The 24,002-nt window shown below is 51.9% G+C and overlaps 9 protein-coding genes across 9 annotated transcripts; 3 read left to right on the top strand and 6 right to left on the bottom strand.

The window, feature by feature from the left end:
• Positions 1-1,050: 1,050 nt before the first annotated feature.
• Positions 1,051-2,810, bottom strand: HO133_009280 (uncharacterized protein; the record flags this gene model as incomplete). Its single annotated transcript, XM_037300141.1, has 2 exons — positions 1,051-1,985; positions 2,075-2,810. The coding sequence occupies 2 exons, from the start codon at positions 2,808-2,810 to the stop codon at positions 1,051-1,053; spliced, it is 1,671 nt and encodes a 556-aa protein (XP_037154967.1).
• Positions 2,811-3,499: 689 nt separating this feature from the next.
• HO133_009279 (uncharacterized protein) lies at positions 3,500-4,084 on the bottom strand (the record flags this gene model as incomplete). The annotated part of the gene is made up of 2 exons (XM_037300140.1): positions 3,500-3,545; positions 3,567-4,084. The coding sequence occupies 2 exons, from the start codon at positions 4,082-4,084 to the stop codon at positions 3,500-3,502; spliced, it is 564 nt and encodes a 187-aa protein (XP_037154966.1).
• A 1,693-nt stretch (positions 4,085-5,777) lies between these two features.
• On the bottom strand, positions 5,778-6,729 carry HO133_009278 (uncharacterized protein; the record flags this gene model as incomplete). Its single annotated transcript, XM_037300139.1, has 2 exons — positions 5,778-6,327; positions 6,386-6,729. 2 exons carry the CDS (start codon positions 6,727-6,729, stop codon positions 5,778-5,780), a joined length of 894 nt encoding a protein of 297 aa, XP_037154965.1.
• Positions 6,730-8,133: 1,404 nt separating this feature from the next.
• Positions 8,134-10,412, top strand: HO133_009277 (uncharacterized protein; the record flags this gene model as incomplete). The annotated part of the gene is made up of 9 exons (XM_037300138.1): positions 8,134-8,359; positions 8,419-8,454; positions 8,562-8,661; positions 8,725-8,737; positions 8,792-9,070; positions 9,122-9,458; positions 9,508-9,687; positions 9,773-10,099; positions 10,168-10,412. 9 exons carry the CDS (start codon positions 8,134-8,136, stop codon positions 10,410-10,412), a joined length of 1,743 nt encoding a protein of 580 aa, XP_037154964.1.
• Positions 10,413-10,584: 172 nt separating this feature from the next.
• Positions 10,585-11,677, bottom strand: HO133_009276 (uncharacterized protein; the record flags this gene model as incomplete). The annotated part of the gene is made up of 2 exons (XM_037300137.1): positions 10,585-11,562; positions 11,645-11,677. The coding sequence occupies 2 exons, from the start codon at positions 11,675-11,677 to the stop codon at positions 10,585-10,587; spliced, it is 1,011 nt and encodes a 336-aa protein (XP_037154963.1).
• Positions 11,678-11,911: 234 nt separating this feature from the next.
• On the top strand, positions 11,912-13,732 carry HO133_009275 (uncharacterized protein; the record flags this gene model as incomplete). The annotated part of the gene is made up of 2 exons (XM_037300136.1): positions 11,912-11,954; positions 12,003-13,732. 2 exons carry the CDS (start codon positions 11,912-11,914, stop codon positions 13,730-13,732), a joined length of 1,773 nt encoding a protein of 590 aa, XP_037154962.1.
• A 2,492-nt stretch (positions 13,733-16,224) lies between these two features.
• On the bottom strand, positions 16,225-17,587 carry HO133_009274 (uncharacterized protein; the record flags this gene model as incomplete). Its single annotated transcript, XM_037300135.1, has 2 exons — positions 16,225-17,072; positions 17,125-17,587. 2 exons carry the CDS (start codon positions 17,585-17,587, stop codon positions 16,225-16,227), a joined length of 1,311 nt encoding a protein of 436 aa, XP_037154961.1.
• A 1,517-nt stretch (positions 17,588-19,104) lies between these two features.
• HO133_009273 (uncharacterized protein) lies at positions 19,105-19,965 on the bottom strand (the record flags this gene model as incomplete). The annotated part of the gene is made up of 1 exon (XM_037300134.1): positions 19,105-19,965. The coding sequence occupies one exon, from the start codon at positions 19,963-19,965 to the stop codon at positions 19,105-19,107; it is 861 nt and encodes a 286-aa protein (XP_037154960.1).
• Positions 19,966-21,223: 1,258 nt separating this feature from the next.
• HO133_009272 (uncharacterized protein) lies at positions 21,224-23,519 on the top strand (the record flags this gene model as incomplete). Its single annotated transcript, XM_037300133.1, has 3 exons — positions 21,224-21,308; positions 21,389-23,432; positions 23,501-23,519. The coding sequence occupies 3 exons, from the start codon at positions 21,224-21,226 to the stop codon at positions 23,517-23,519; spliced, it is 2,148 nt and encodes a 715-aa protein (XP_037154959.1).
• Positions 23,520-24,002: the final 483 nt, after the last annotated feature.

Below are 24,002 nucleotides of genomic sequence, written 5' to 3'. Positions count from 1 at the left end.
TCCCCCCCCCACCTCAAATTCCGGCTCCAGCGCCCCCCTTTGGCCCAAAACCCTCACCTTCAACCCCTGCCCGCCGCCCTCCTCCTCCTCCTCCGTCGCCACATCGATCCTTGGACCCGCGGGCACAACGGACGGAGTGTGGTGCTCATCCCCGCGTCATCGGCTTGTGGTGGCTGGATGTGGATGTGGATGTGGATGGGGGGCGGGGCTGGAAGCTTCGGGTATGGATCCGGGTGCTTGAGGTGGGAGGGAGGGAGGCGGGGAGGAGGGGAAGGGGTTAGGCAGGGAAGGGGGGAGGGAGGGGGGGGGGGGAGGGAGGGAGGGGGGGGAGGGGGAGTCATTTGTCAGGCTTGGGGGTGCGATCGAGGTTGGGTGGAGGGTTGAGTGAGGGGTGGAGGGAGGGTGCGATCGGAGGTTGGGTGGGAGGGTTGAGGGAGGGGTGGCTTGCAGGAATGGTCAGGTGTAGAGAGAGAGAGGCCTCGGAGGAGGTCAGAATGGTATGTATACCGCTTCTTATGGAGAAGAACGGGCGGAGTCATCGTCCACTCGAACACCCCCTTCCCCCAAAGGCGGCGACCGAGACATCGTCAACAGGGGGCATGGATGGGTGGATGGGTGGATGAGTGGATGTCTTTCGGAAGAGAGAGACAGCCGATCAGGCTCGGAAGGACGGTTGGACATTTTCCGAGATGGATATGTCGGGCATATGGGAGGGGGGAAGTCTGGTCGAGAGTGTGTAGTGGGTGAGTGAGTTGAGTCAAGGGGAGCTAAGGTGTCTGTCGCTCTTCGGAACGGAGGATGGAGGTGATCAGGCGAAATGCGGTGCCGGATGGGGAGTACTGGCTTGGCGTGCACCTTTGGCAAAGGGACAGAGCTTTTCCGTAGTGGGAAGATGGAAGACGGAGAAGTTGAGGAGAAGAGGTGGTTGAATTGAGACGGTAGGATAAAGACCGTTAACTTTTATAAACGCGTCAATAAACCATAAGCCAACTAACGATCATGCTTTACCGTTGCCACTTTGCACGTGCGCGGTAACCTCGATTCATCTCTCTAGTAGATCTTTCTCAGACTCCAACCCACCTTCAAAACCCTAGCCCAGATGAAGCATATCAGCCCCCCTCCATAACAAGCTCCCACAAACCCGATCAAGCCAGTGTACTTCCCGCCCTCCGTAGCCAGAAGCTGCCCCGCGATCGGTATACCGGTCAAGCAGCCGAAGCTCACCACGGTGTACAAACTCGCGTACCATCTTCCAAACACTTCGGTCCCGCACAGCTGCCCTACACACACTGGTGTCAGACTGATGTTGCTTCCCGAGGCGAAGCCGAAGAGGACACAAAAGATGATCAGCTGAGCGATGCCTCTGCTGCCATCCCCCGGTGAGCCGGTGAGCCACACGGCGAGGACGGAGATGAGACATAGAGCCACGGTGATGATCATCGTGTTGAACCGCCCGAACAAGTCAGCCATGTAGCCTGGCGCCCAACGACCGAAGAAGGACCCCGCGTTCAGGATGGCGAGCAGTTGATAGCTGAAAGTAGGCGAAACGCCCCCGGCGAGAGCGTACGAGGAGATGTAGGAAAGCGGGATGAAGAGAGCCCACTCGATGAAGAAGACCCCTGCGGTCGTCAACACGAAGACTCGGTTCTTGAAGATCCGCCAATCGGGCCAGATGTTCTGAACGACGTGACTGTCTTTCGACGGTTGCAGACGGCCGCGTATGAGCAGGTTGGCGATGCAGAGGAGGAAGAGGAAGAGGAATGCGAGGACCCGCGTCGCCCACCGGAAGCCGACTTCGGGGAAGAGACGCTGGAGCATCAAAGGAAAGATGATGCCACCCACACTACCGCCGGTGGTAGCGAGACCTGTAGTAGCGGCGCGGCGTCTGTGGAAGAAGTGTGCTATGGAGCCGATCGCTGGGGTGAAGATGAGGGAGGAGCCCACACCGCAGAGGATGGAGTATGTCAAGATGAAGTGCCAGAGTTCTAAAAGGGGGAAGGAAGTCAGCGAAGGTAGCCTGGAAGCAGAGCCGGAAGACAGCTATTGAATGAAGACGGGAGCAAGCAGCACTCACTGCTACTCTCAGCCACCCCCATCATCCCGCCCACCAAGAACACGGTGCCCGCAAACACCAACCACCGGGGCCCGTGGGCGTCAAAGACGGGCCCGATCTGCACACCGCAGAAGAAGGTGAGGAAAGCGTAGAGGCTGAAGATCCAGCCGACGGCACTGGGGGACTCGTGGGCCAACTGGTGCGTGCTGAGGTACGCCTGGAAAGTCCCCGCGCTGTTGAGGATCCCGAAACCGGCCGTCATGCCGCTGAAGGAGCCGAGGACGACGAGCCAGGCACGCAGACCGCCTTCGGGAAAGGGGTGGACTTCGGTCTGGTCTGGTGGCCCGGTCTTGTCGTTGGGTGTGGGCCCGTCGGTGGCGCTCGGAGGGGGATTGTCGTAGACATTGACGGCTGAGCTGTCGTTCCCCGGGATCGAATTGAGCTGCTCCGGTGATGTTTGGCTGGATTCATTGCTCTTGTCGTGAGCGGCCGTATCGTCCGTCGTGCTTTTGGCTGAGGGGTGCTGGAGAGCATCTACATTGCGTAGACTTTCAATCTTCTCCTCTAGAAGGTTGCCACTCGACGATGGGTGATGGGAGGCAACGTGATTCAAGCACGCCTTCTCTTCATCAGAGACAGGCCCTCGATCTGTGGCTCCGGAGTGGCCATTGCGTCTGTTTGCAAAAACTCCTTCATCCAATAACTCTTCTCCATCTCGCAGTGGGCCCATAGACTCTCGCCGACCGTCCTCGTTCATCCGAGCTCTTGCCAGTCCTGTTCCCACAGACGCCGACTCTGAGCCACTGTGGAGGAGGAGGGATCGATGGAGGACGGCATTGGGTTTGCGGTGCGAGCCATTTCGCGCTGGCTATTGACTACTAGCACGGCCAGTGGATTTTCCATCGCGTAATGGCTAAATGTGGGGTCCACCAGGCGCTATCGGAGGTCACCGGCGTGGTCGTCGAGCTCTTGGAAGTGGGAAATCGGTTCCGAGGGTGATGGAGATGAAGCGACGGTGGAGACGGCGAGCGTTGGACGGATCTTGGAGATTCGGAGAATGGGAGGGATGAAGTACGGTTGAAGGATCCTACGAAACACTAACGGAAAAGCTCGAACAGTGGAGATGGAATGAGGAGCTCGATCGAGTGATGCAGACGGAATGAGGGACAAGGTACGGACTCGAATCATGCAGGTGGAAAGAGGGAGTGGAAACGAGAGTTGGTACTTGATCTTATTAATCTATCCTATGCTCAATGCTGGATGTGCGCAGTAGTCATGCCGAGGATTTTCGGGCGCGAATTATTGTTGAAGGACTGCCATGCCAATAATGCTCCTGTGATGCCTAATTACATGAATCGAATGCCTCGCCTCCCCATTAATCGTAACTTCTTTTCCAACCGATATGCATCAAGAAAGAAAATCGGAACGCTTTCCACATCCATCCCCTCACTTCCCCACGCCGTGATCTTGACTGTTGCTGCTGATGACTGTGCTGACCGAAGGAATTTCTTACAGCATGGCCAAGACGGCAGCGGCACCGATGGCGACGGTCACTAGCTCCATGCTGTAGCTCATGAGAGAAGCAGCACCGTGGAAAGTAGCAGCTGGAGCAGATGGTGTGGTGAGGGTACCGTTGGCGGTAGCGCTTGGGGACACGCTGGCCGAGGCGACTTGCTGGAGTTGACCATCGGTGATTTGCTTGACGGCGGGAGTGACAACGGCAACGGAGGTAGAGGTGGCTTGCTGGAGCTGACCGTCGGTGATTTGCTTGATGGCGGGAGTGATCACGGCAACAGGGGTAGAGGTAGAGGTGGCTTGCTGGAGCTGACCGTCGTTAATTTGCTTGATGGCGGGAGCGACGACGGCGACAGGGGTGGATGTCGCCTGTTGGAGCTGGCCGTCGGTGATCTGGTTGACGACGGCTGGGGTCACTACAGACGTGGGCTGCTGGAGCTGACCGTCGGCAATCTGAGCGGCAAAGGTGGTGGCAACGAAGGCCAGAGCGAGGACGATTTTCTGGATGGAAGGCATTGCGAGGGATGATGGTATTATTTTTGAGGTTTGGAGTATGGAGGATATGCGAGTAGTATTTGCTTGAAAGCGACTGTACTGATCGTAGATAGATCCGAAGCGACTGTGATTGTTTTGATGTTGATGAAAAGTGAGTGAAATGTGAAGAAGACTTTTGGGTATGAGTGTGATGTGATTAGGAGGAATCGAAAAGGAAAAAAGGCGAGGAATGTGAGCTGTTTATCTATGAAATCGGCGGCACGGAAAAAGCTGCTAGTCTCCCACGGGTCGAGATTGGTTGCACTGGGAGATTCCTGCCACGACCAAGGATTTTAGCACCCAACCTCCCCCAATTAATGCAAGCCCACCCCCAAAAACCTTCACTCTCCACCAACCAGAAGAAGCAAAGTAAAAAGACAAATTTAGCATATCTCGGATATCTAACCTTTCGAAAGGGCGCAAAAAGGGTGGTAGAAAAGATTGCTGGACCGCTGGTGTTGCCCCTGAACACTGCCTAGGAGGTAGCCTGCTATGAGAGCTCACCATCCCTGTGGTGCATTTCACCATTTCGCCCCAGGCAATCGCCAGACACCCCCGCTTTTGGCTCTCGCTTTCACATTTGATTGGATATTATACCCTTGCTACATGGCCATCACAGAGTCTACAGAAGTCTTTGAAGATTAGTGCCGGGCTGGAAGATCTACCCTATGCTGAGACGGGCAAAGCTTGATGGATTTTCAGGATACGAGTCGTCAGCGCTATACACTTGTGGTGGTGTTGCCGGAGGATACGCCCGGCCAGTCTTCTCCATCTTTCCCAGCCATTCGAACAGGTCTAGGTCTGTACGGAGTAATGTACAGCACAATACTCTCTCAATTCATCTCTGTGGAACCAGCCTCACCGTCGTCGGTCGGTGAGACCAACAAAGTACGATGGACCCTTTCGCCTCGGCTCAATGCCTCTAGGATGGGCAGGTCATGGCGTGGAAAAAAGGCTGATCTCCCAGCCGACTAAAAAAGTAGCTCAAAAGAGCGGAGCAATAATTCGGTAGCGTCCACGCCTTCTGACTTTTCTCCCATCCATCGATTTTTGGCTAGCCTCGAAGCGAAACGAGCGTACAGATCCTGAAACGGCAGAAACGGGGGGTCAGGAGGAGAGTGGGTGGCTGCATGGTGCATGATGCTACGCCAAGGCATGGAGTGCAGAGGGCAGACTCGAAACAGGCCCGTTGCAGCGGGCAGCGACAAATCTGCAGAAATGTGAAGAGGAGGTCAAATGCATGGCTCGCATGGATGAAAACGCTTGCCGGTTTCCTCTTGGCGGCGATATAGACGAATAGGCTTGCTAAAATTGCCACTCAGAGTACGGCCGTTTCTCGCGAGGCCGGCAATATCCATACTTCCACGTAATCACGATGTCATGAATTTTCAAGCGATATGATAGGTCCATGGTGTCAACAGTACTGTCTCAATCACGGAATCTCTCCAATCATAGATTTGTGCGACTATTCAATACTTTCACGACAGAATATATCAAGGCAATCTGTTACCAAGGCTCCTAGGACTTTGATCAGGTACCTTAAGGACAAAAGCCTCCAGCGCCTTATACTAGTCGTCAGAATCATCCATGATTGTGCAAATAATTCTCAACTCCAGCCTCGTGAGGCATCTCAAGCCCGGCCCTTTAGAGAGCGTCTCTTCTTCGCCTAACCTCCTCATAGCAGCCAGACAGTAGCTCCCACAATAACACCAACGAGCCAGAAACCCGAGTACTCAAGCAGATTTCGCCTTGCAGCACCACTGGTTGTGGAAGACGAACTGGTGTCATCCGTGCCGTTCGTGCCGTTCGGAAGAGTTCCATTGATGATCAGTGTTTTGGTGCCATTTACATTCCCAACGTGAATCAGTGTGCTGTTTTCATCCGCAGCGCTCCCGTTTCCCACGAGCGAATCCAAATAGGTCGTGTTTGAGTTATTGTCACATCCGCAGGCGCTGTACATCTGGCACAAGCAAGTAACAGGAAGGGTCTCGTTCTGACCTTGGGGCTCCGAAGAGTTGGTGCGGTTGTGGAAATTGTAGTCATGGTTGTAGGGGTATTCATATGCTCCGTAGAGCCAGAGACCAGGGAAGAATCCGAGCGCTGCTCCGGCCAAAGCGAAGGGTAGGATACCGCCTGGTGATCTTCCTCCAGACCTGTACGATGATGTGGCACCGCCAGCATAGTACCTGCCGCCACCGTACGAGGGACTCACTGAGGAGGAAGAGCTGTAGTAGTATCAGTACTAATGTGTTCTATCTGACATTGCGAACCCACTCCACTCACCTGGTGGTCCCACGAGAGCCACCCGCGCTACCACTGCTACCACTGCTCCCAGATTTGGCTCCTCCTGATGACCCAGAGGAGCTACCAGAGCTCCCTGAGGACGAACCCGACGAGCCTGATGATGATGAATGTCCGCCACCACTCGACCCCCCACCACCTCTTCTCTTTTCAAGATAGTTTGGAAGGACTTTGTCGAAGCGTTCATTCAGTGGCGCAGGGAGCAGTTCTGGGTCTGGCTCACGGCGTGAGACAGCTCCTTGGGAGTGGGGCGTAGATCGTATTGAGAATGATAAGGCAATCGAGACTCCTGCCAGAGTCGCCGCTGTTATTGGTAAGAACTTCATCGTAATTTGTAGCAGGTGTTGACAGTGTGGTGTGTTCGATGCGACAACTGCGTTTTCTTTTCCGCTCGGATTTCTTATCTGAACGGTGATGAATCTAAGAGTGTTTCGAATATGTCTGCTTTCGTTTAGAGAATGTTTGCCTCAATGCAGGTAGCCATTCATATAACGTTTGCCTTTCAGACAAAACGCTAAGATGACGATTCAATGATTAGGAAGGCAGGCGAGTACGAAGACATCATCAGTTCATCACTGCCTCAGACCGTTAAGAGCCGGCTGTCGATCTCCAATTGACAGGGCTGAGTCTACTGACTAAGCACTATCAATCAATCACAGAGATAAATGTTCCCATGCGGCTGGCTCGCATTGCGCACATTTGCGCACATTTCTCTTTGGTTGTGTATTGGGCGTCTTTCATGTCTCACTTGCGCATCACTGGACATATATTAGGCTTCCTTGCAGCCCCGTGTATCCAACGGAGTGCCAGCAAGGGATAACGCTGGCCTCGTATGGATACATTCCTTTGCGTGTACTCCGCCAAGGCGACTCGAGGGCAGGATGAGGCAGTATACAGGACAATTCTATCATGGATGCTCTCAAAGCACAGCCGGCAGTCTATTGAATGGTTCCCTGCCACTCTTCGACCAGCAATTGATGATGCTGCTTTCTCAACGCTGTCCTTAGACCTGGTCTCAAACTTGCTTCAACGTTATCGGTGGATGTGAAGGTCGTGCAGTAGTCAAAAGATAACCGCAACGACTTCATTCGCACCAGCATGCCCTTTCGACAACCGCGCGCTGACCGTTCCGAGATCACCTGATGCACCTGGAGTCTTGGCAATGAGTGGTGGAGCTTTGAGCGGGATATGATGCACGTCTTTGGTCTCACCTTCCCACTCATGGTTTAGCGAGAAGAAATCCTTAGTAAGGGTCTGAATACTCCAACGGCTTTTCGAGACGTGGGGTTTTGTCAAGCCCAAGCCCCTCTATCGAATCAAACTGCGCAATTAATGTTGAGCCCGTGAGAAGCGACCCTCGAGACATGTGTCAGCCCTACTAATGCAAGTCGTCTTTCTCATAAATGGCTCACTCCATTATCTTCAGCAGTACTCGTTGTACGTGTTTCGCGCATACCCAGCATTATTGTACTCGGATTCACTTTGCCTACAGCAGAAATCAGACGTTTGTGTATTTAGCATCCAATGCAGCTCGAGAAACGCCAATTCAGTTGTGTCATGCTCTATTCGTGAACAAGAAAACGACTGCAACCACACATTCCCAAAACCTATAAACCCGTGCTTTGGACGATACTGCATCTTCTGAGGCCAAGATCGAATCGAAGCATATCTCTGAAAACCAGAATTTGTACAGCAGTCCATCCGGTCAACTGGGTTGCGACGTCGCCGAAATGCCTGTTTTTATGAACCCGTTTCAGAAGCATCATGTCCGCGATTTCCCTGATGTTTTTGTACCATTGGCACACGCAACGCGATACCCCTCTGTGGTTGCAGACCACAACGAAAAGCTGGGCATTTCCTCGGATAGCCCTGTAAATGATAAGGAGGGTGAAGCCAGCGTTGGCGGTAAATACAGTGCAAATACCGTGGAGGGTCTTCGGGCAGAAGTAGACCTGGGTACGCTGGGGAAATGGGCATTCTACATTATGCAGACAGCTGGTAATCTGAGCCCATAGATATTGCGGCTTCCGGCCATGATACCGCCTATGATCGTACGTGACGTGCTCCTCTTTGCTATGCCCCGAACTCTGCTGCGCCACCTTGATGGGCCTTTAGAGGAGCCCTTAAGCACAGTTGCATGGAATCTGACAGGCAACAGGAAAGTCAAAGGTCATTAACAAGGCCATCATGGATATCGGAATGGGACCATATCAATGGCAACTGTTCGTCCTCTGCGGGTTTGGATGGTTAGCAGACAAGTAAGTTCAGATCCCGCCGAAGATTGAGGGTCTGAGACGTAAACTGACCACACGCGTACATAGCCTGGTGCTTCAGGTACGCTCCGAGCACCAGAATAGCCTTGAGACTGCGAATTAACTCATCAGGTAGGTAGTTGCACTTACTTTACCATCATTGACATCTGAGTTTGGCGTGAGCTCCAACAACGTCCGATACACCACCTGCGCCACATTTGTAGGACTATGCCTAGGGGCTTCTTTTTGGGGCATTGGGGCGGACCTCCTGGGTCGACGCTTAGCGTTCAACACGACCCTGTTTCTCGCTGGTGTATTTGGCCTTGCAGTCGGTGGCGGTCCAAGCTGGGTCGGCACCTGCGGACTCTATGCGGCACTGGGATTTGGGGTTGGTGGGAATCTGCCTGTCGACGGAGTACGCCCAATTTCTGTCGACGATTTGGTGATAGTGCTGATCTTCTACTAGGCACTCTTTCTGGAATTTCTGCCAAGCGCGTCCCAGAGCTTACTGACTCTCTTGTCTGTGTGGTGGCCACTTGGCCAACTGCTTGGCTCACTCATCGCCTGGGGGTTCCTCTCAAATTATACGTGTAGTCCGGACCTCAACTCTTGTGACGTCTCGGCTCCGCCATGTTGCTCCAAAGCTAACAACTGGGGCTGGAGATATCTCAACATCACGGTCGGGGCTATCATCTTTTCGATGTTTATGGTTCGATTCTTCTTCTTTCATCTCTTCGAATCGCCCAAATACCTCCTTGCGCAGGGTCGTCAGGCTGAGGCAGTTGCAACGGTTCATGGGATAGGTCAGACACATTCATCCACCTTACCGTAGATCTGGGCTAAAAAAAATAGCCTATAAGAACAAGCGTAAGACTTGGCTATCGGTCGAAGTCCTGAATGCCATTGGCGGTGATCCAGCAGTGCTTGACAATACCAAGCTCTCCCGTGCAGATATCGTGAAGCGAACTCTCGGCAAATTCTCGAAAGACAGGATCGCGCCTCTTTTCGCAACCAGGCGTCTGGGAGTCATGAGTACGTACTAGTCCAATTTATACGGATCGTTTGCCTGGTCTTGCACCCCTAGCCTGAAGAAGATATGGCTAATGTGAAATTGCAGCATGCCTCATCTGGATTTGCTGGGCAACGATTGGAATGGGATACCCTCTTTTCAATGCCTTTCTCCCACAGTATTTCCAGAACACTGGGAAAGCGAATACAGCACCTACGCCGAACAGCATTGTATACCGCAACTACGCTATCACCTCGATCGTTGGTGTCCCAGGGTCGATAATTGCGGCCTACACGGTCGACGTCAAATATATCGGCCGCAAGTACACCATTGCAATCGCCACGCTGATCACCGGAATCCTCCTGTTTTGCTTCACAATCAGTGATGATTCGAATTACCAGCTTACCTTCAGCAGTCTTGAAGCCTTTTTCCAAAGTACGTTTCATCATTCTCCGACTACCACATTCACAGTGAAGGTGATAAGAATACTAACTTTGAGATAGACATAATGTACGGCGTGCTGTATGCTTATACGCCCGAGGTCTTTCCGGCCCCCAATCGAGGCACAGGGACTGGAATCGCATCTTTCTTCAACCGGCTCACGGGTCTATGTGCGCCCATTGTCGCAGTCCACGCTGGGAAAGTGAATCCGAATGCACCCATTTATGCGTCCGGGTCGTTGATTCTTGTTGCTTTCATCGCCATGTGTTGCTTCCCAATTGAGACCAGGGGAAAGCAGAGTCTCTAGTTGACGCTCTGCGTATTTTCGAGAGGAGGTCTGAAGGAACGGTCGTTCGGATCATCATATAAATATGTCGATTGTCGGCGATATCCATACTTCAACGTTATGGGACAGAAGGAAGCCGTGTGCAACCCAGAATTCAGATCTCCAGTCTCAGCATTACGGAAATATTGAATCCCTACAGCTTACTCTGCCCATCTTGAGGTACAGAGACGACGACCTTCCCCCAGGTCTCTCTTCGTCCAAGCATCCCTAACGCCTCACCTACACTCTCCAGCCCAGAAAATATCCGATCCGAATATACGGTTCCCCTGAATTTACCCTCATCCATCAAGCGAAACAGGCCTCTCCAAACCTCCTCAACTGTCTCTGGTTCTTCCCTCGTATACATCCCCCAGTGCAGCCCCACCAAACTGACATTCTTCAACAACACCCTATTCATAGCTACCTTCTCAATATCCCCTGCCGCAAACCCAATGACCAAGATCCGCCCATTCCAAGCCGTACACTTCAAGCTCGTGTTGACCATCCCCACAGGATCATAAACGATGTCCACACCTCTCCCCCTCGGCGTCAATTTCTTAACCTCCTCCTCCCACCCCTTCGTATTATAATCAATTGCATAATCTGCCCCGAACCCCTTCGCGACTTCTAATTTCCGCGCCGAACCCGCTGTCGCTATCACTGTCGCTCCGAATGCTTTGGCTACTTGAACAGCCGCTAGGCCTACTCCACCGGCCGCTGCGTGTATGAGGACGTAGTCACCCTTCTTCACGCCAGCTCTTGTGACCAGGGCACCGTAACTCGTCGGCGCCGTCACCATCAGGCCTGCCGCGTCGACGAACCCCCATCCCTTTGGCACAGGCCTCAGTGCCGTCTCCGCTGCGCAGACATGTGTGGAATATCCGCCTTGTGCGGCACCGAAGACTCTGTCTCCTTTTTTGAAAGCTGGGGATGGATTCGAGGAAGGGACGGAGAGGACGACACCGGAAAATTCGCTACCTGAGATCCATGGAAATGGGGGTTGGTGTTGGTATTTACCTCGGATTTGGAGGAGGTCGAAGAAATTGGTTGCGGTTGCGTGGATGGCGATTAGGTATTGGTCTGCGGATGGTGTGGGGTTGGGGAGGGAGGACACGGTGAGGTCTTGAGGGCCCTGGGAGTAGGGTTAACGAAGAGTAATCGTGGTGGAGGAGTGAATAACAATGGCGGTTGTGACGATAGATGCGAGAGCACACCTTGAGGTATTCTTTGACTTGGATTGCACGCATTTTGAAATAGTGAGTGTCACAATGGTATGAACATGAACAAAGGGATAATTCAAATCGGAAGCAGTAACAGTCAAGTCATGAAGCCATTGTCGAATGTTTATTCTACTGTATCCCTACAATCAATAGATTCGAGAGCGGGGCGGACGGGCCGAGGCATCTCGTCTCAGCTGTCAGCATCGAGTCCACGCTGCGAATCCCTATTCTTCTATCGAGTTTCTCTGATCAACTGTGAGTATGGAGAGGCTTCCTGCGGAGCTGCTTCTCCACATTGCTTCTTGTACGAACATCTTTTCTGGCAAGCATACCTGTAGCTAACGGACGACAGTCCTCGAAGCACGCGACATCATCCCCCTCCACCTAGTGTCAAAGCACCTCTTTAAGATTACTCGAGATAACGAGCTATGGAAGAGGTTTTGCTTAGACGACTCTTCCTCAATTGCTGGTCGCCGACGTCGAGATTTCCTCTACGGCCCACCGATTCCCATTCAAGAACCTCGAGTCTTCGAGTTGCAGAGAGCCGTCGCTCGTTCAGGCAACAGCAATGCCTCCCAGAAAGCGGAGGCAGCTACGGCGCGAGGCATGGCTAGTTGGGACCCTACGTATCCGGATGAGGAGGTCGATTGGTATGGTGAATACATAGCTAGACACGCACCGTTGTCTATGAGCTGGCTGGAGCAACCCTTCAGCGAGCAGCACGGGTTGAGAGAGAAGTTGGAGACGAGGGGCTTGGGCATATTCAAAGATCACGACGATAGTATGGTGGTTTCCCCATTAGATGACGGAAGTGTATGCGTTTGGAATATTGGTCGCGAGGATGCACCTCCTGATTCCCGAATTGGCCGGATCATGGCACGCAGCAAACCTGGTTTACTCTCAGTCAATGGACCTGATGGCAGCACATCGCAGGACCCGACAATGTCAAGAGCCAAAATGACAAGCACTGGTGTCGTCGAATGCGTGAGCGTTGACAGAGCCCGCAATAAAGCATACTTTGCCGTCCAATCTGGGCTGAACGAGGTCGATCTAACGACCCTCCAAATCTCCTCCTACGACCGCTATCCTTTCTCTATCACTGCCCTTTCAGAAGCCGCTCATCCCATACCGTTGACTGTCGGCACGAGCCTCTCTCTCCACCTCCATGACTCGCGTTTGAGCAACAATGGAGGCCGTCCAAGCTCGTGGATCAGTGATCGTGTCGACACTAACTCGAATGTATCCCGGGACCTTCGATACAGCACAACCGACTTCCACCGCCTAAGCTCTGGCGACCCTCCGCAGACTGACTACGCAACCCTCTTCCATCCCTCCCCCCTTTCAATCCTGCACATCAACCCGTCCTCCGCAATTTACGTCGCTGGCCGCTTTCCAAGCATTCTAAACTACGATCGCCGTTACTTCCCAAACTTGACCTCCGCCATCCATTCGGGTGCTCGCCTCTGCTCTATAGCCTCGTTGCCTACCCCCAACCACCCCACTTTGGCAGCAGCAGGCGAATATAACGGGAAAGGCTCTCTGGAACTCTATCCTCTTGACTCTGCATCCATTGTCTCACCGAGTGATAAGAGCCTTGAACCGGCACGAAATCGTACCTCAGCCTCCCGCAGCAAACTCCTCAGTCTCACACCTCACGGTGCTCGTCTCCTATTCTCCGACAGCGATGGCCAGCTCAAGTGGGTTGAGCGCGACGGGTCAACTCTAGTCCGCAGGTGGAACATCAATGCGGTGAACAAATTCTTCAGTGATTCCGTGAGCGCACGAGGCGGCATCTTCAATGCCGATCCCAACGAAGGCGACGTAGCGCGGAAACTGCTTCCTGTCGGCACTGGAGCGAGGAGCGAGGTGTGCGTGTGGACCGGAGACAAGGTCGGGATACTGGGCTTCAAGGACAAGCCGAGGTTTTCTTTCGGCGTGGATAAAGACGGGACTTGCACTCCGGACGGAAGTTCTGATGGGGAGAGTGTTGATGAGAGGGATTATGGGAAGATGATGAGAAGAGCATTGGAGAGGCAGGCCGACGAGGCCAGATTTATGAGAGGACTGGGATTGGGAGGTTAGAGCTTGGTATAGTCCTCAACCGAGTCGCAAGGGTTCTATTACCAGCCTTCTGGCATGTGAGCTAACAATGCTCAATAGATGATTTTTTTTGGATACAAGATTACGATATGTTTGACATTTACACTTCACAAAAGTTTTGCCAATCCATTTCCCTTTCGCTGGTCGAGCTTCATCTCCTGCCCAGGCTTGCGATTATGCTTCTTTGTTCTCGTCTACGGGTTGTTATCTCAATGAGACTCAAAGCCGTCTTCAAGGCTGTGAAGTATCCTCACTGTAGTTAACACAATGTCTTTGTTCGGAATTCAACACTCTCTTGCCCGCCCATGGTCGATTTGGATGCTCGACTGCACCTCACATTATCATTCGAAAAACAGCACTCACAGCATGTGGAAAGTGCAAGTGGTGCTGTAAGGCAGCACGAGACCCTCTGCTGTTTATGCAGAGCAGACACCACGACTTCAAGGACATTCGCGTCACACAAGACTCTGAACAACGCCTCCAGCATAGCTCGTACACATGCCAGAGCTTAGTGGGTGGTTTCATGGAATTCTTTACCCGGAAAGAACAAGCCTGTCAGAGAGGATACGCAACGATACAGACGGAAGCTCCAGAGCGCTGGCGCCAGTGGGTTCACACGATGCAAGTGACGCTGGATGCCAAGGACCTCGATCTGGACTTCTTTCTTCAGCTATTCGACGATCACTTTTTTGGTGGCGCGCTGCGATGCTGGATGACTGTCAGTTTGATCGATCGGCCATCCCAGTCTCGCCATTACGGCAAGACAGATGTGGATCCCGACCGAAAGGGCCACACGCTCATAGTCGTAGTAAGACCGGACAGTAACACGACCTCGACCGAGCTCATAATTCAACACTTCCTGGTCGTGTTATTACACGAGATGACACACGTGTGGTAACCTTCATTTTCGCCTGTAAATGTGTGAATTGTCAGTGCACATGGACCAGTTTGCTGACTGCGGGCGTCAAAGGTCATGGGCCTTTGTGCATGGAGCTGGGACAGGCTGTTGAGAAAGAGGCTAACCGGCCTCTGCTTGGATTCAAGCATCAACGGTTAATGGATGTTGGACCAGACGATGCACCACGCAAGCAGGAGCTTGCATCCAATGCAAAGCTTGAGAGAAGAAGACAAGCTAGGGGACCGACGAAAAGCTGAGGTCGATGTGGAAGTGGCTCTGATGGTTGAAAAGAGGTATGTGAGCATCTACGTTAAGAGACTAATTTTATTCGATTAGACGATGATTTGAACATCTCCTCTAAGAGAGATCATTTGCGTTCTCGTACCCAGATAGAAGACGCCGGCTAGGTTTCTTAGACGCTGTGGGTTTTCTGGTTGTCAACAGGCGTCGTCGTTCTTTGATTCCCTGGAAGGAAACATCAAAGACGCATTTCCAGTCCAAAGCATGTCGGAATAATCACATAGTAGCTAACAACGCGATGCAAGCTTCGAAGTCACCTTATCAGTACCTACCTTAGGCGTGACGTCTCGCACTTTGGCACTCATAGCCTCCTCCTCCCTTGATGAAAATAATCAAAATGGTGGCACGAATCCATCAATGCGTCCGTCATACACCAGCAGGGCACGAGCACCCCGTCCATCATCGTCAGGACAACAGAAGCTCTGTGGAAACTCATCCCAACGATGCCGTTCCTCCAGGCAATTCTAATTGGGACGTCTGGTTCTACACCTACTCCAGCCAGGCGCCTGCCCCGTAATCGGTAAGAGCATGTATCCACGCCTCTCCGTTGAGGCAATATGGGTTAGATTGTGCAGTGATTCGCAATCTCATCATCCCACCCCCCCCCGAGCGGTCCAATCTCCCCGCTCACAACGGCTTAGTTTACTTGTCCGTTTTTTTCTCGGTTATATACATACATACGTATATGTTGTACCGGACGAATTCCAACATCCAACAACAACAACAGGTAATCTTACGAAAAAAAACCCCGTGCAACATCCAAATCTGGAAAATGACCCGACTCGTAATGTCGTTGTTACAAGATTTAATTTCAATCAATCGTCGAGGCAGAGATGTTTCGGGCAGGCCTGAGTTGATTCGGTCACGTGTGATGGGGCGTTGATGCTTTGCCTTGCCTCGCAGGAGCGAGTGAGGGAGTGGATGAGATCTGCGGGCGGCAAGGGAAGGGGGGATTCCGTCGATGGTGTGAATAGTTGGTGGATTGATGGATTGGTTCGTTGGTTGGTTGGGAGATAGACACGGCCGAGATCGTTTTTTTGAGAGGAATTGAAATAACGTACATACACAGACAGGGACGACGGAGGATGAGATTTGTGCGAGATCGTTGAGTGTGAATTGGATATATCAAAACCGACAAGCCTTCCTTCTCCCCAAATAATCTCACCCTCTCGCTTCTATAGAATTAGATTCGGAACGCATCATCGCTCGAAAGCGGTATAGAAAGGCTCCATTGAAACGCCAGCTTTATGCACATGATTCCCCAATGCTTTGATCATCAATAGCCACCCATCTTCGCCCACCCCGTTTTCTTGGCATACCCCCCGCTAGGAATTCCTGCCCCCTTTGGTGGTAGGTGTGCGCTTGGAGCGCCCATGCCGCTGGGAAATGGGTTCATCTTCGCCCACCCCGTTTTCTTGGCATACCCCCCGCTAGGAATTCCTGCGCCCTTTGGTGGTAGGTGTGTGCTTGGAGCGCCCGTGCCGCTGGGGAATGGGTTCACCGAGCCAGGTCCGCCGGGAAATGGGAAAGGAGCTGCGCCAGATTGCGTCGAGAAGGGGCCGTTTGGTGGTGGTGGAGGAGGAGCGCCAGATCCAGAGCCGCTGGTGGATTGAGGTACGAATCCTCCTGCTTCTCCTGCGCCAGCAGTGGAGGTGACGGTGACGGTGACTTGGACTGTTGAGGTGACGGTCTGGACTGCCGGGCAGCCGTACGACGGGCCGCCTGGAACGCCGGGATAACCTTTTGATCCACTGCCGCCCAGGCTGGGCATTGCGCCGTATGCCGTGCCTGAACCCGAGCCCGAGCCCGAGCCACTGCCAGAGCCACTGCCAGAACCTGAGCCCGAGCCGGAGCCGGATTCACCGCCAATGGGAGTGCTGGTGGGTCCAGAGCCTGCGCTACCTGTAGGTGCGGGTCCGCCGACGCCTGGACCGGTGGTGGACGGACAGATGACTTCGTATGTAGTACTAGTCCGAGTGATGGTAGTAGTGGAGTAGGTTGTTGTCAAAGAGGTCGAGTAATAGGTGGATGTTCCGACTGTGGCGATTGGGCTCGAGCAGGGCACGTATTTAGTGATTGTAGAAGTCAGGGTGGTAGTGTCGTAGAGTGTGGAAGTCATTGTGCCTGTTGTGGATGTTAGTCCTAGTCAATAGGACTTGACCGATGAATGTCTTACTAGTCACGTTCGAAGTCTTGGTAATCGTCGTGGTGAGAGTACCCGATGTCAGAGGCGGGCCAGTTGGCCCAACGCCGCTGTCTGTAGGCTTATGGTGGTGCTTCTCAGGACGGTGTTGCGTCGGGCCGCCTGACGGGAACATGCCACCCGATTTGTGATGTTCCTTCTTTGGATGATGATCTTTCGGATAACTAGTTGGGAAGTTACCTCCTGATGGGAACATGCCACCCGAATTGTGATGTTCCTTCTTTGGATGATGATCTTTCGGATAAGTAGTTGGGGAGCTACCTCCCGTATGAGGTATCTCGGAGACAGGCCCAGGACCAAGATGCGGTTTGCCTGTAGAACCTACACCTCCTCCGTAGCCACCGCTGGCGGTTTTCGACCACTGAAGAGGCCATTTGGGCATGCCAGCCGAAGCAACTCCCACCAAAGCCGCAACGAGTATTGCTGAAGAGCGCATACTGAAGCAAATTAGTATGAGAAGAGGAAGTAAAGGAGTGAAAGCGACTGAGATAACCCAGAGCGCAAACGAGTGTAGTTTGGTCAGTGAGGGAGGAAAGGAAACGGCTCAGAGAGGCTCGGAGGGATGAAATAGGTTATTGGATAGAACTGAACTGAAAGACAGAAGAAAGTAAATGCTATTATATTGATACAACATAAGAAATTAAGCAGGACTATGGGTTAGCATTTTGAGTGTTGGATCGGCTCATCAGGCCGTATTTGCGGTGGGCCCGCCGCTGTAATCGTCAGCAGTACGAGCCACAGTTGACGAGGGCCACACAACGTCAGCAAAGTCAGCTCTTCGCTTGGTGACATGGTGGTACATGTTGGTCAGCTTTGCCTCTTCAGTGATGAAGAGTATTGCTGAGTAGTCCTGAGCTGTTACCCCCCATTCGACACCACTGGTTGGGTGGAAGCCTCTTTTTGAATACCTAACACGGTAGCACTCTACGAAGAAGGGCAAGGTGGCAGGATCTCGTATGCAGCTCGTAAAGCATGTCTTCTCTGAACAGTAAGGTGGCTGTGACCAAGTGGCCATGGTGGGCATTGCCGAGCATTGTCTCTGCTGCGGTCAACAGATGTCGTTAAAAACGTGCGAGCCAACAAGATAAAAGGATATTGTGCGGCGCTCTATTCGCCTTTTCCCTTGACGCTTACCATGTTCGCTCTAGGGCCATGTCACGTTGATTGTTTTCCACACAACAACACAACCACCAACAAAACTTTGTTTATTCGTGAAACACTGCGACGGCAGAGCAAACTGTGCCTTGTTCCATCATGAAGTCCGATTTTCTCCCCTCATGAAGGGATAGATAAAGGTTGTCTCCGAACCTCATTTCATTCGAACACCCGATGGGTATCTGTATCATCGTCGCAACTGTTTGACCATGTCTTGGCTACAATGCATTGAGATATGAGTAAGTTAATCTCGATGTCTTTGTCAGCATCGCATTCATTTGACTACGACTTGGCTACAATGAATGGAATACAATTTGTTGACGCAATCGTTGAGAACGCGAAGTTAAGTACTTACAGCAAGTTCGAAATCGAAGATGCTCCGCCTTGAAAAAATCTACGAGTCGCCACTTGGTAGCTTCATATTCATCTCAATATCTTTTTCAGACATCCTCCATCACGCCTGCTTACACAAGGGAAAATTCTGGGAGAACTCGTGCGCTCCGAGAGTTGACTCTCTTTGATACGATCTCGTCAGGTGGAGAAAAATCAAAACTCATGCGATTACTACTCTTGCTTTCCAAGCTTGGTATCAGGTGGATCAAAGGAAGAAAATTCTTCTATTCTGCTAACTAATCAAGCAGAAACTCTGGAGCAGAAATTACTGACCTTGGGCAAATCGCTGGACCGAAGCTCGGGATATGCTAATTCTGGCATCTCGATTGGGGAAATAGCCTGGAAAAGCATGGCAGCTTACCAGGTGGAGTTTCCAGGCATGACACCCATGCTCTGAGGCCGTGCCTACAGAGATGTGTTGCCACTCGATTCACCCTCATCGGTATTCAGCGCCAATTCGGGTCCGGAAGGGTCATGTTTGATCCAGAAATTTTCGTAGGTTCCTGTTTCCCTCGAGGTTTTTCCAGCATCAGAACCAGGTTCCGAGCTGTAGGCCTCAGTGGGAAGATCAGTGTACTGCTCGTCTTCTAGCCACTCGGTGACCCTGAGATTGGACGGAGTGCTGTTCCTCCTCATGCTTTGCTCATCAGAGTCGAAGCCCTGCCCTATTGGAAAGGCAGCCATCTTCGGCTTCGAATCCTCCAAATGGACGTAAGAACCATCGAAGCCCAACCATTCCATTGTTCTGAGATTGAACGGGACGCTTAAATCTTCAGCGTGTTCCCCACTGTCTTCCACAGCATCAGTGAGATAGATGACATCGGCTCGTCCAGGCGTATCAAGGTTACTGACAAGATGAAAGGTGGTTCCTTCGCCCTCCTCTGTAGAAGTCCAACCTTGGTCCTCAGCAACAAATATTTGCGCACGAAGTTGCGCTTCGCCGGTCGTTGTCGGGCTGGCTCCCTTCAGTTCACTCCATAGCCCTAAAACGTCATTTATCTGCGGTATCTTATCATGAAACTCCTTTTGAGCCTTGTCGGGTTCATTTGTGAGTTTGAGCATGACATGGAGATTCGTCACTGCTGGTCGCGGCAGTTCCCAGTTGAGGTTCCTTCCTGGGAACAGCGCCGCCGGTACCAGGTGGAGGTTTTCTTGGGGCACATTTGGGTCCAGATGCGGATGATGGAATGGAGTGTGAGGCGTGAATTTGCGCGCGAGTCTGCGGGCGTTGGGGATGTTGGGGTTGAGCGGCTCTGGTATAGACATTGCTGCAAGACCTTCGTTCTTTCTCCAACGTTCTTGTTGATTGCGAGCCACTTACCTTGTTCCGTAGGACTGGAGAATGTTGCTTCGTTCCCTAGGCTTGCGAGGATGATGAGATTGCGAAGTTGCCGGCGCTGATCATGCAATATATAGACGCACCCTACAATCGCATTGAGAGTGAATAGACACATCGTTGAAAGGAAGATCTCCCTTTCATTGTGGAACAATTGCATGGTGCAAACAGAGGACACTAGACAAGGGGCTTTGTACGAGATCAAAGTGCGATGGAACATAGAACAATGGCTGCTATGTCTGCTCGCCACGGAAAGGACAAGGGAAATTCCAACAATCATGCACATCAGGACCAGGACAAAAGGATGTGTCAGTCAAACTATGGCAGACCCTATTGGCCAGTAGCCAGTGAAGCGTGTCAATTCTCGCTCCTGCTCCCCTTCAATAATGACTCTCACAGGACTACGCCCACTCCGACGGTGACATAGTTATATCGGATTGACACGATTGGAGGGACATGGCTTGCAAAGGAAGTATTTGGAAGACGTAGTGATTACAGAACGTACCAAGCCGAATCCCTGCCGGTAGATCAAGCATACTTTACCGCAATAGCTTCATTTCGTCTATGCATCTTGGCAACCCACAAGCAAGCCTCAGTGTCTGCTAGAGTACAATTCTCATACGCTATTTGTAGAGTCGAGAAGTGTTTTATCCAGGATTTGCCGGCACCGTCGCCCGTTGCCATTGTTTAGTGTAAGCCAAGACGACGCGTCAGTTAATTATAAAACTTGAAGAAAGTTATGATGGAGGGATCCACACTAGATTAACGGCAAGCTATCGCCAATATAGGAAGGTGATCGGCAATGCGTAACTGTGTACTCTACATGTATTTTCTGTCCTTCGCCCTTCAATCCAACTACGGTAGGTATTTCTTTTCAACTTGAATACTACATACAGTACTCTCATAATAATCATATTCTACATTCGTTGAATCAATTTGGTACTACGTGCCATTTTCACTCGTTAAGAGATCACTGTTTGTCTTGTTGTTCTTGCCGTCAGGAAGCCCCTCCCCCACGCGAAAGCCCCCTCTATCGACTCCTGCCGAAGCTCAGACGCCAGGGGGCAAGCAGACCACAAAGAAGAGCATCTTGTGCGTCAGCGACAGCGAAATCATCTCCGTCTTCACTCGTTTGATGCCTCGTCCTATGACACCCTTGGACCCTTAATCGACACCCTTACTCACAAGATGCACGCCGACTTTCGGATCGTGTCTAGCAGGCTTCTGGCGCTTTTTGGCGCCATAACCTCTGCACGGGCATTCTACATACCAGGTGAGAACAGGATCCAAATTCAGATTTGGACATGCCTTTTTTTTCAAACACTGTGTAAGTGCTGATTGGGAGTCTTATAGGATGGTCAATAAAGAGCTACGTGGACAATGAAACCATTCCGTTGGAGGTCAACAAGGTCTACTCGGACAACACCCAATTGCAATACGCTTACTACGATCTTCCATTCGTTTGCCCACCAACGGGCCAGAAGCATGGCGGCTATGCCAGTGGCCGAAGCGTCTCCCTTAACATTGGGGAGGTGCTTCGTGGGGATCGGATTATGACTTCGGACTACGACCTCTTTATGGGCCAGGATACCGAATGTCAATATCTTTGCAGTCGACAGGTCGATCGGCGAGGCATAAAGAGGGCACAGGAATTGGTTGAGGATGGATATGTGGCCGAATGGATTGTGGACAACCTCCCAGGGGCTACGAGCTTCGTGACAGTCGACAAGACCCACAAGTATTACGCAGCAGGTTTCAAAATGGGTTACAAGGATTACTCGTCTGTCACTGGGAAGCCCCGATACTTCATCAACAATCATCTTACTCTCGTTCTCCGATGGCGAAAGGCGCCAGGACGGGCCGGCGAAAATGACGGCAAGGTCATTGTGGGGTTCGAAGTGTACACGAAGAGTATCGAGGCAGGCCATAGAGACAACACTGGCTGCCCACAAGACGTTCATGGCGACACAGACGGCATGGAGCTTTACATTGCGCCCAACAATACCCATCTGGCTAGCCAATATCCTCACTCATCGTATCTACCCGCGGACGATGATGTTGATGACGGCTCCACCATCACAATACCATACTCCTACGCCGTCTATTTCCGCGAGGATGATAGAATCGAATGGTCAAAGAGGTGGGACTTATACTTCAACAACCAAGAGGAGAGCACCAGCATCCATTGGCTGGCCATCATCAACTCGCTAGTGATCTGTGGGCTTCTCACCGCTGTCGTGGTGATGATCCTCGCAAAGACGGTGGCTGGAGACGGGAGAAGGAGTGCTAAGGACGGAGGTTTAGAGGATGGCAAGATCAAGCCCAAAGCGAAGAAGCCAAGGACCGGCAATCGATCACCACGGGAGAAGTCAAATGGCTTACTTGATCAGAAGACTGACCCAGATCTCGATCATGACACATCCTCGGACGAAGAGTTCGTTGAAGACATCACAGGCTGGAAGCTCCTTCACGGTGACGTCTTCCGCGCTCCTAGCTATGCCGGCTTCCTAGCCCCCTTGATAGGTTCAGGCACCCAGCTTGTCTTCATGACCACCGGTCTCCTCATTCTCAGCACCCTCGGGATCCTCAACCCCAGCTTTCGCGGCGGCTTCGTCAGCGTTGGCATGGGTCTCTTCGTCTTTGCCGGCCTATTCTCCGGCTATTTCTCCGGACGAATCTACAAGACGTTCAATGGAAAGGACTGGCGCCGGAATACTCTCATGACAGCCCTCCTCTTCCCCGGCCTTCTCTTCTCCACAATCTTCATCCTCAACCTCTTTGTCTGGGCCCAGGCTTCCAGCACCGCACTCCCTTTTGGCACACTAGTTGGTCTCATCGCTCTCTGGCTTCTCATCCAGCTCCCCCTTGTCTATTGCGGTAGCTGGTTCGGTTATCACGGGAGCAATTCTTACGAACACCCCACCAAGACACATAGTATTGCTCGCCAAGTACCAGAGCAGCCATGGTACACCCGAAGCATCTACAGCATCTTGCTCGCGGGCCTGATACCTTTCGCCGTCATCTTCATCGAACTGCTCTTCGTCTTCCGCAGCATATGGCAAGATAAGAGCGGATACTACTACGTCTTTGGTTTCCTCAGCGTAGTCTCGCTCGTCTGCATAGTCACTGTGGTTGAGGTCACCATTGTAGCGACATACATACAACTGTGTGCGGAGAATTACCATTGGTGGTGGCAGTCCGTCTTCATAGGGTCTGGCTCGGCGGTCTGGATCTTCATGTATTGCGTTTGGTTCTATTGGACGAAACTGCATATCCAGGGATTCATCTCTGGGATGCTGTTCTTCAGTTACAGCCTCCTGGCTTGTGCTGTCTATGGCTTGTTGACAGGGACGGTGGGATTTCTAACGGCTTACGCGTTTGTGAGAAGAATCTATGGGTAAGCTTGCCTCCCAGACCCACTTATCAACTCGACTCTACTCAATTCAACACTAATCACTGACGCAGGGCAATCAAAGCTGATTGACGGACCTCTAATCTTGTTTTCGACCGAGGCGTTTGGACACTGCGGGGCGTTGTAGATGATGGGCAGCATTTTTCGGCGTAGAAAATGATGGGCTTCAAGCATTGCTTCACATGATTATATAATACCCATAGCGTGGATATCTCAATCTTCCAACGCTATGCACTTGACAGGATATCCCCCAGAGACACCGATCAATCTTTGAAACAGAATGGGATGGAAACCCCACCGTATCAAGGAACTAAAGGACAAAACACCGAGCCAATGAATCAAGGGGCAGTGACCCATCCTACTGCGAGTTTGGAACATCAGATTAGCTGAAAAGCTAGCACTATCGACCTGGCTAATATCCGATACGATAGACATCCATCATGGTTAAAAAGCCGTGGGTATCATGTAACAAACAGGGATGGGAACCCAAACGCCGTGCCACCGGTACCAAATTCGTGCCCTTTATCCCTTCCTGATACAAATTCATCAATAAGT

The sequence above is a fragment of the Letharia lupina genome (genome assembly GCF_014066315.1).
Source record: "Letharia lupina isolate WasteWater1 chromosome Unknown contig_6, whole genome shotgun sequence".
NCBI lineage: Eukaryota > Fungi > Ascomycota > Lecanoromycetes > Lecanorales > Parmeliaceae > Letharia > Letharia lupina.
This window is presented reverse-complemented; position numbering and strand designations above follow the sequence as displayed.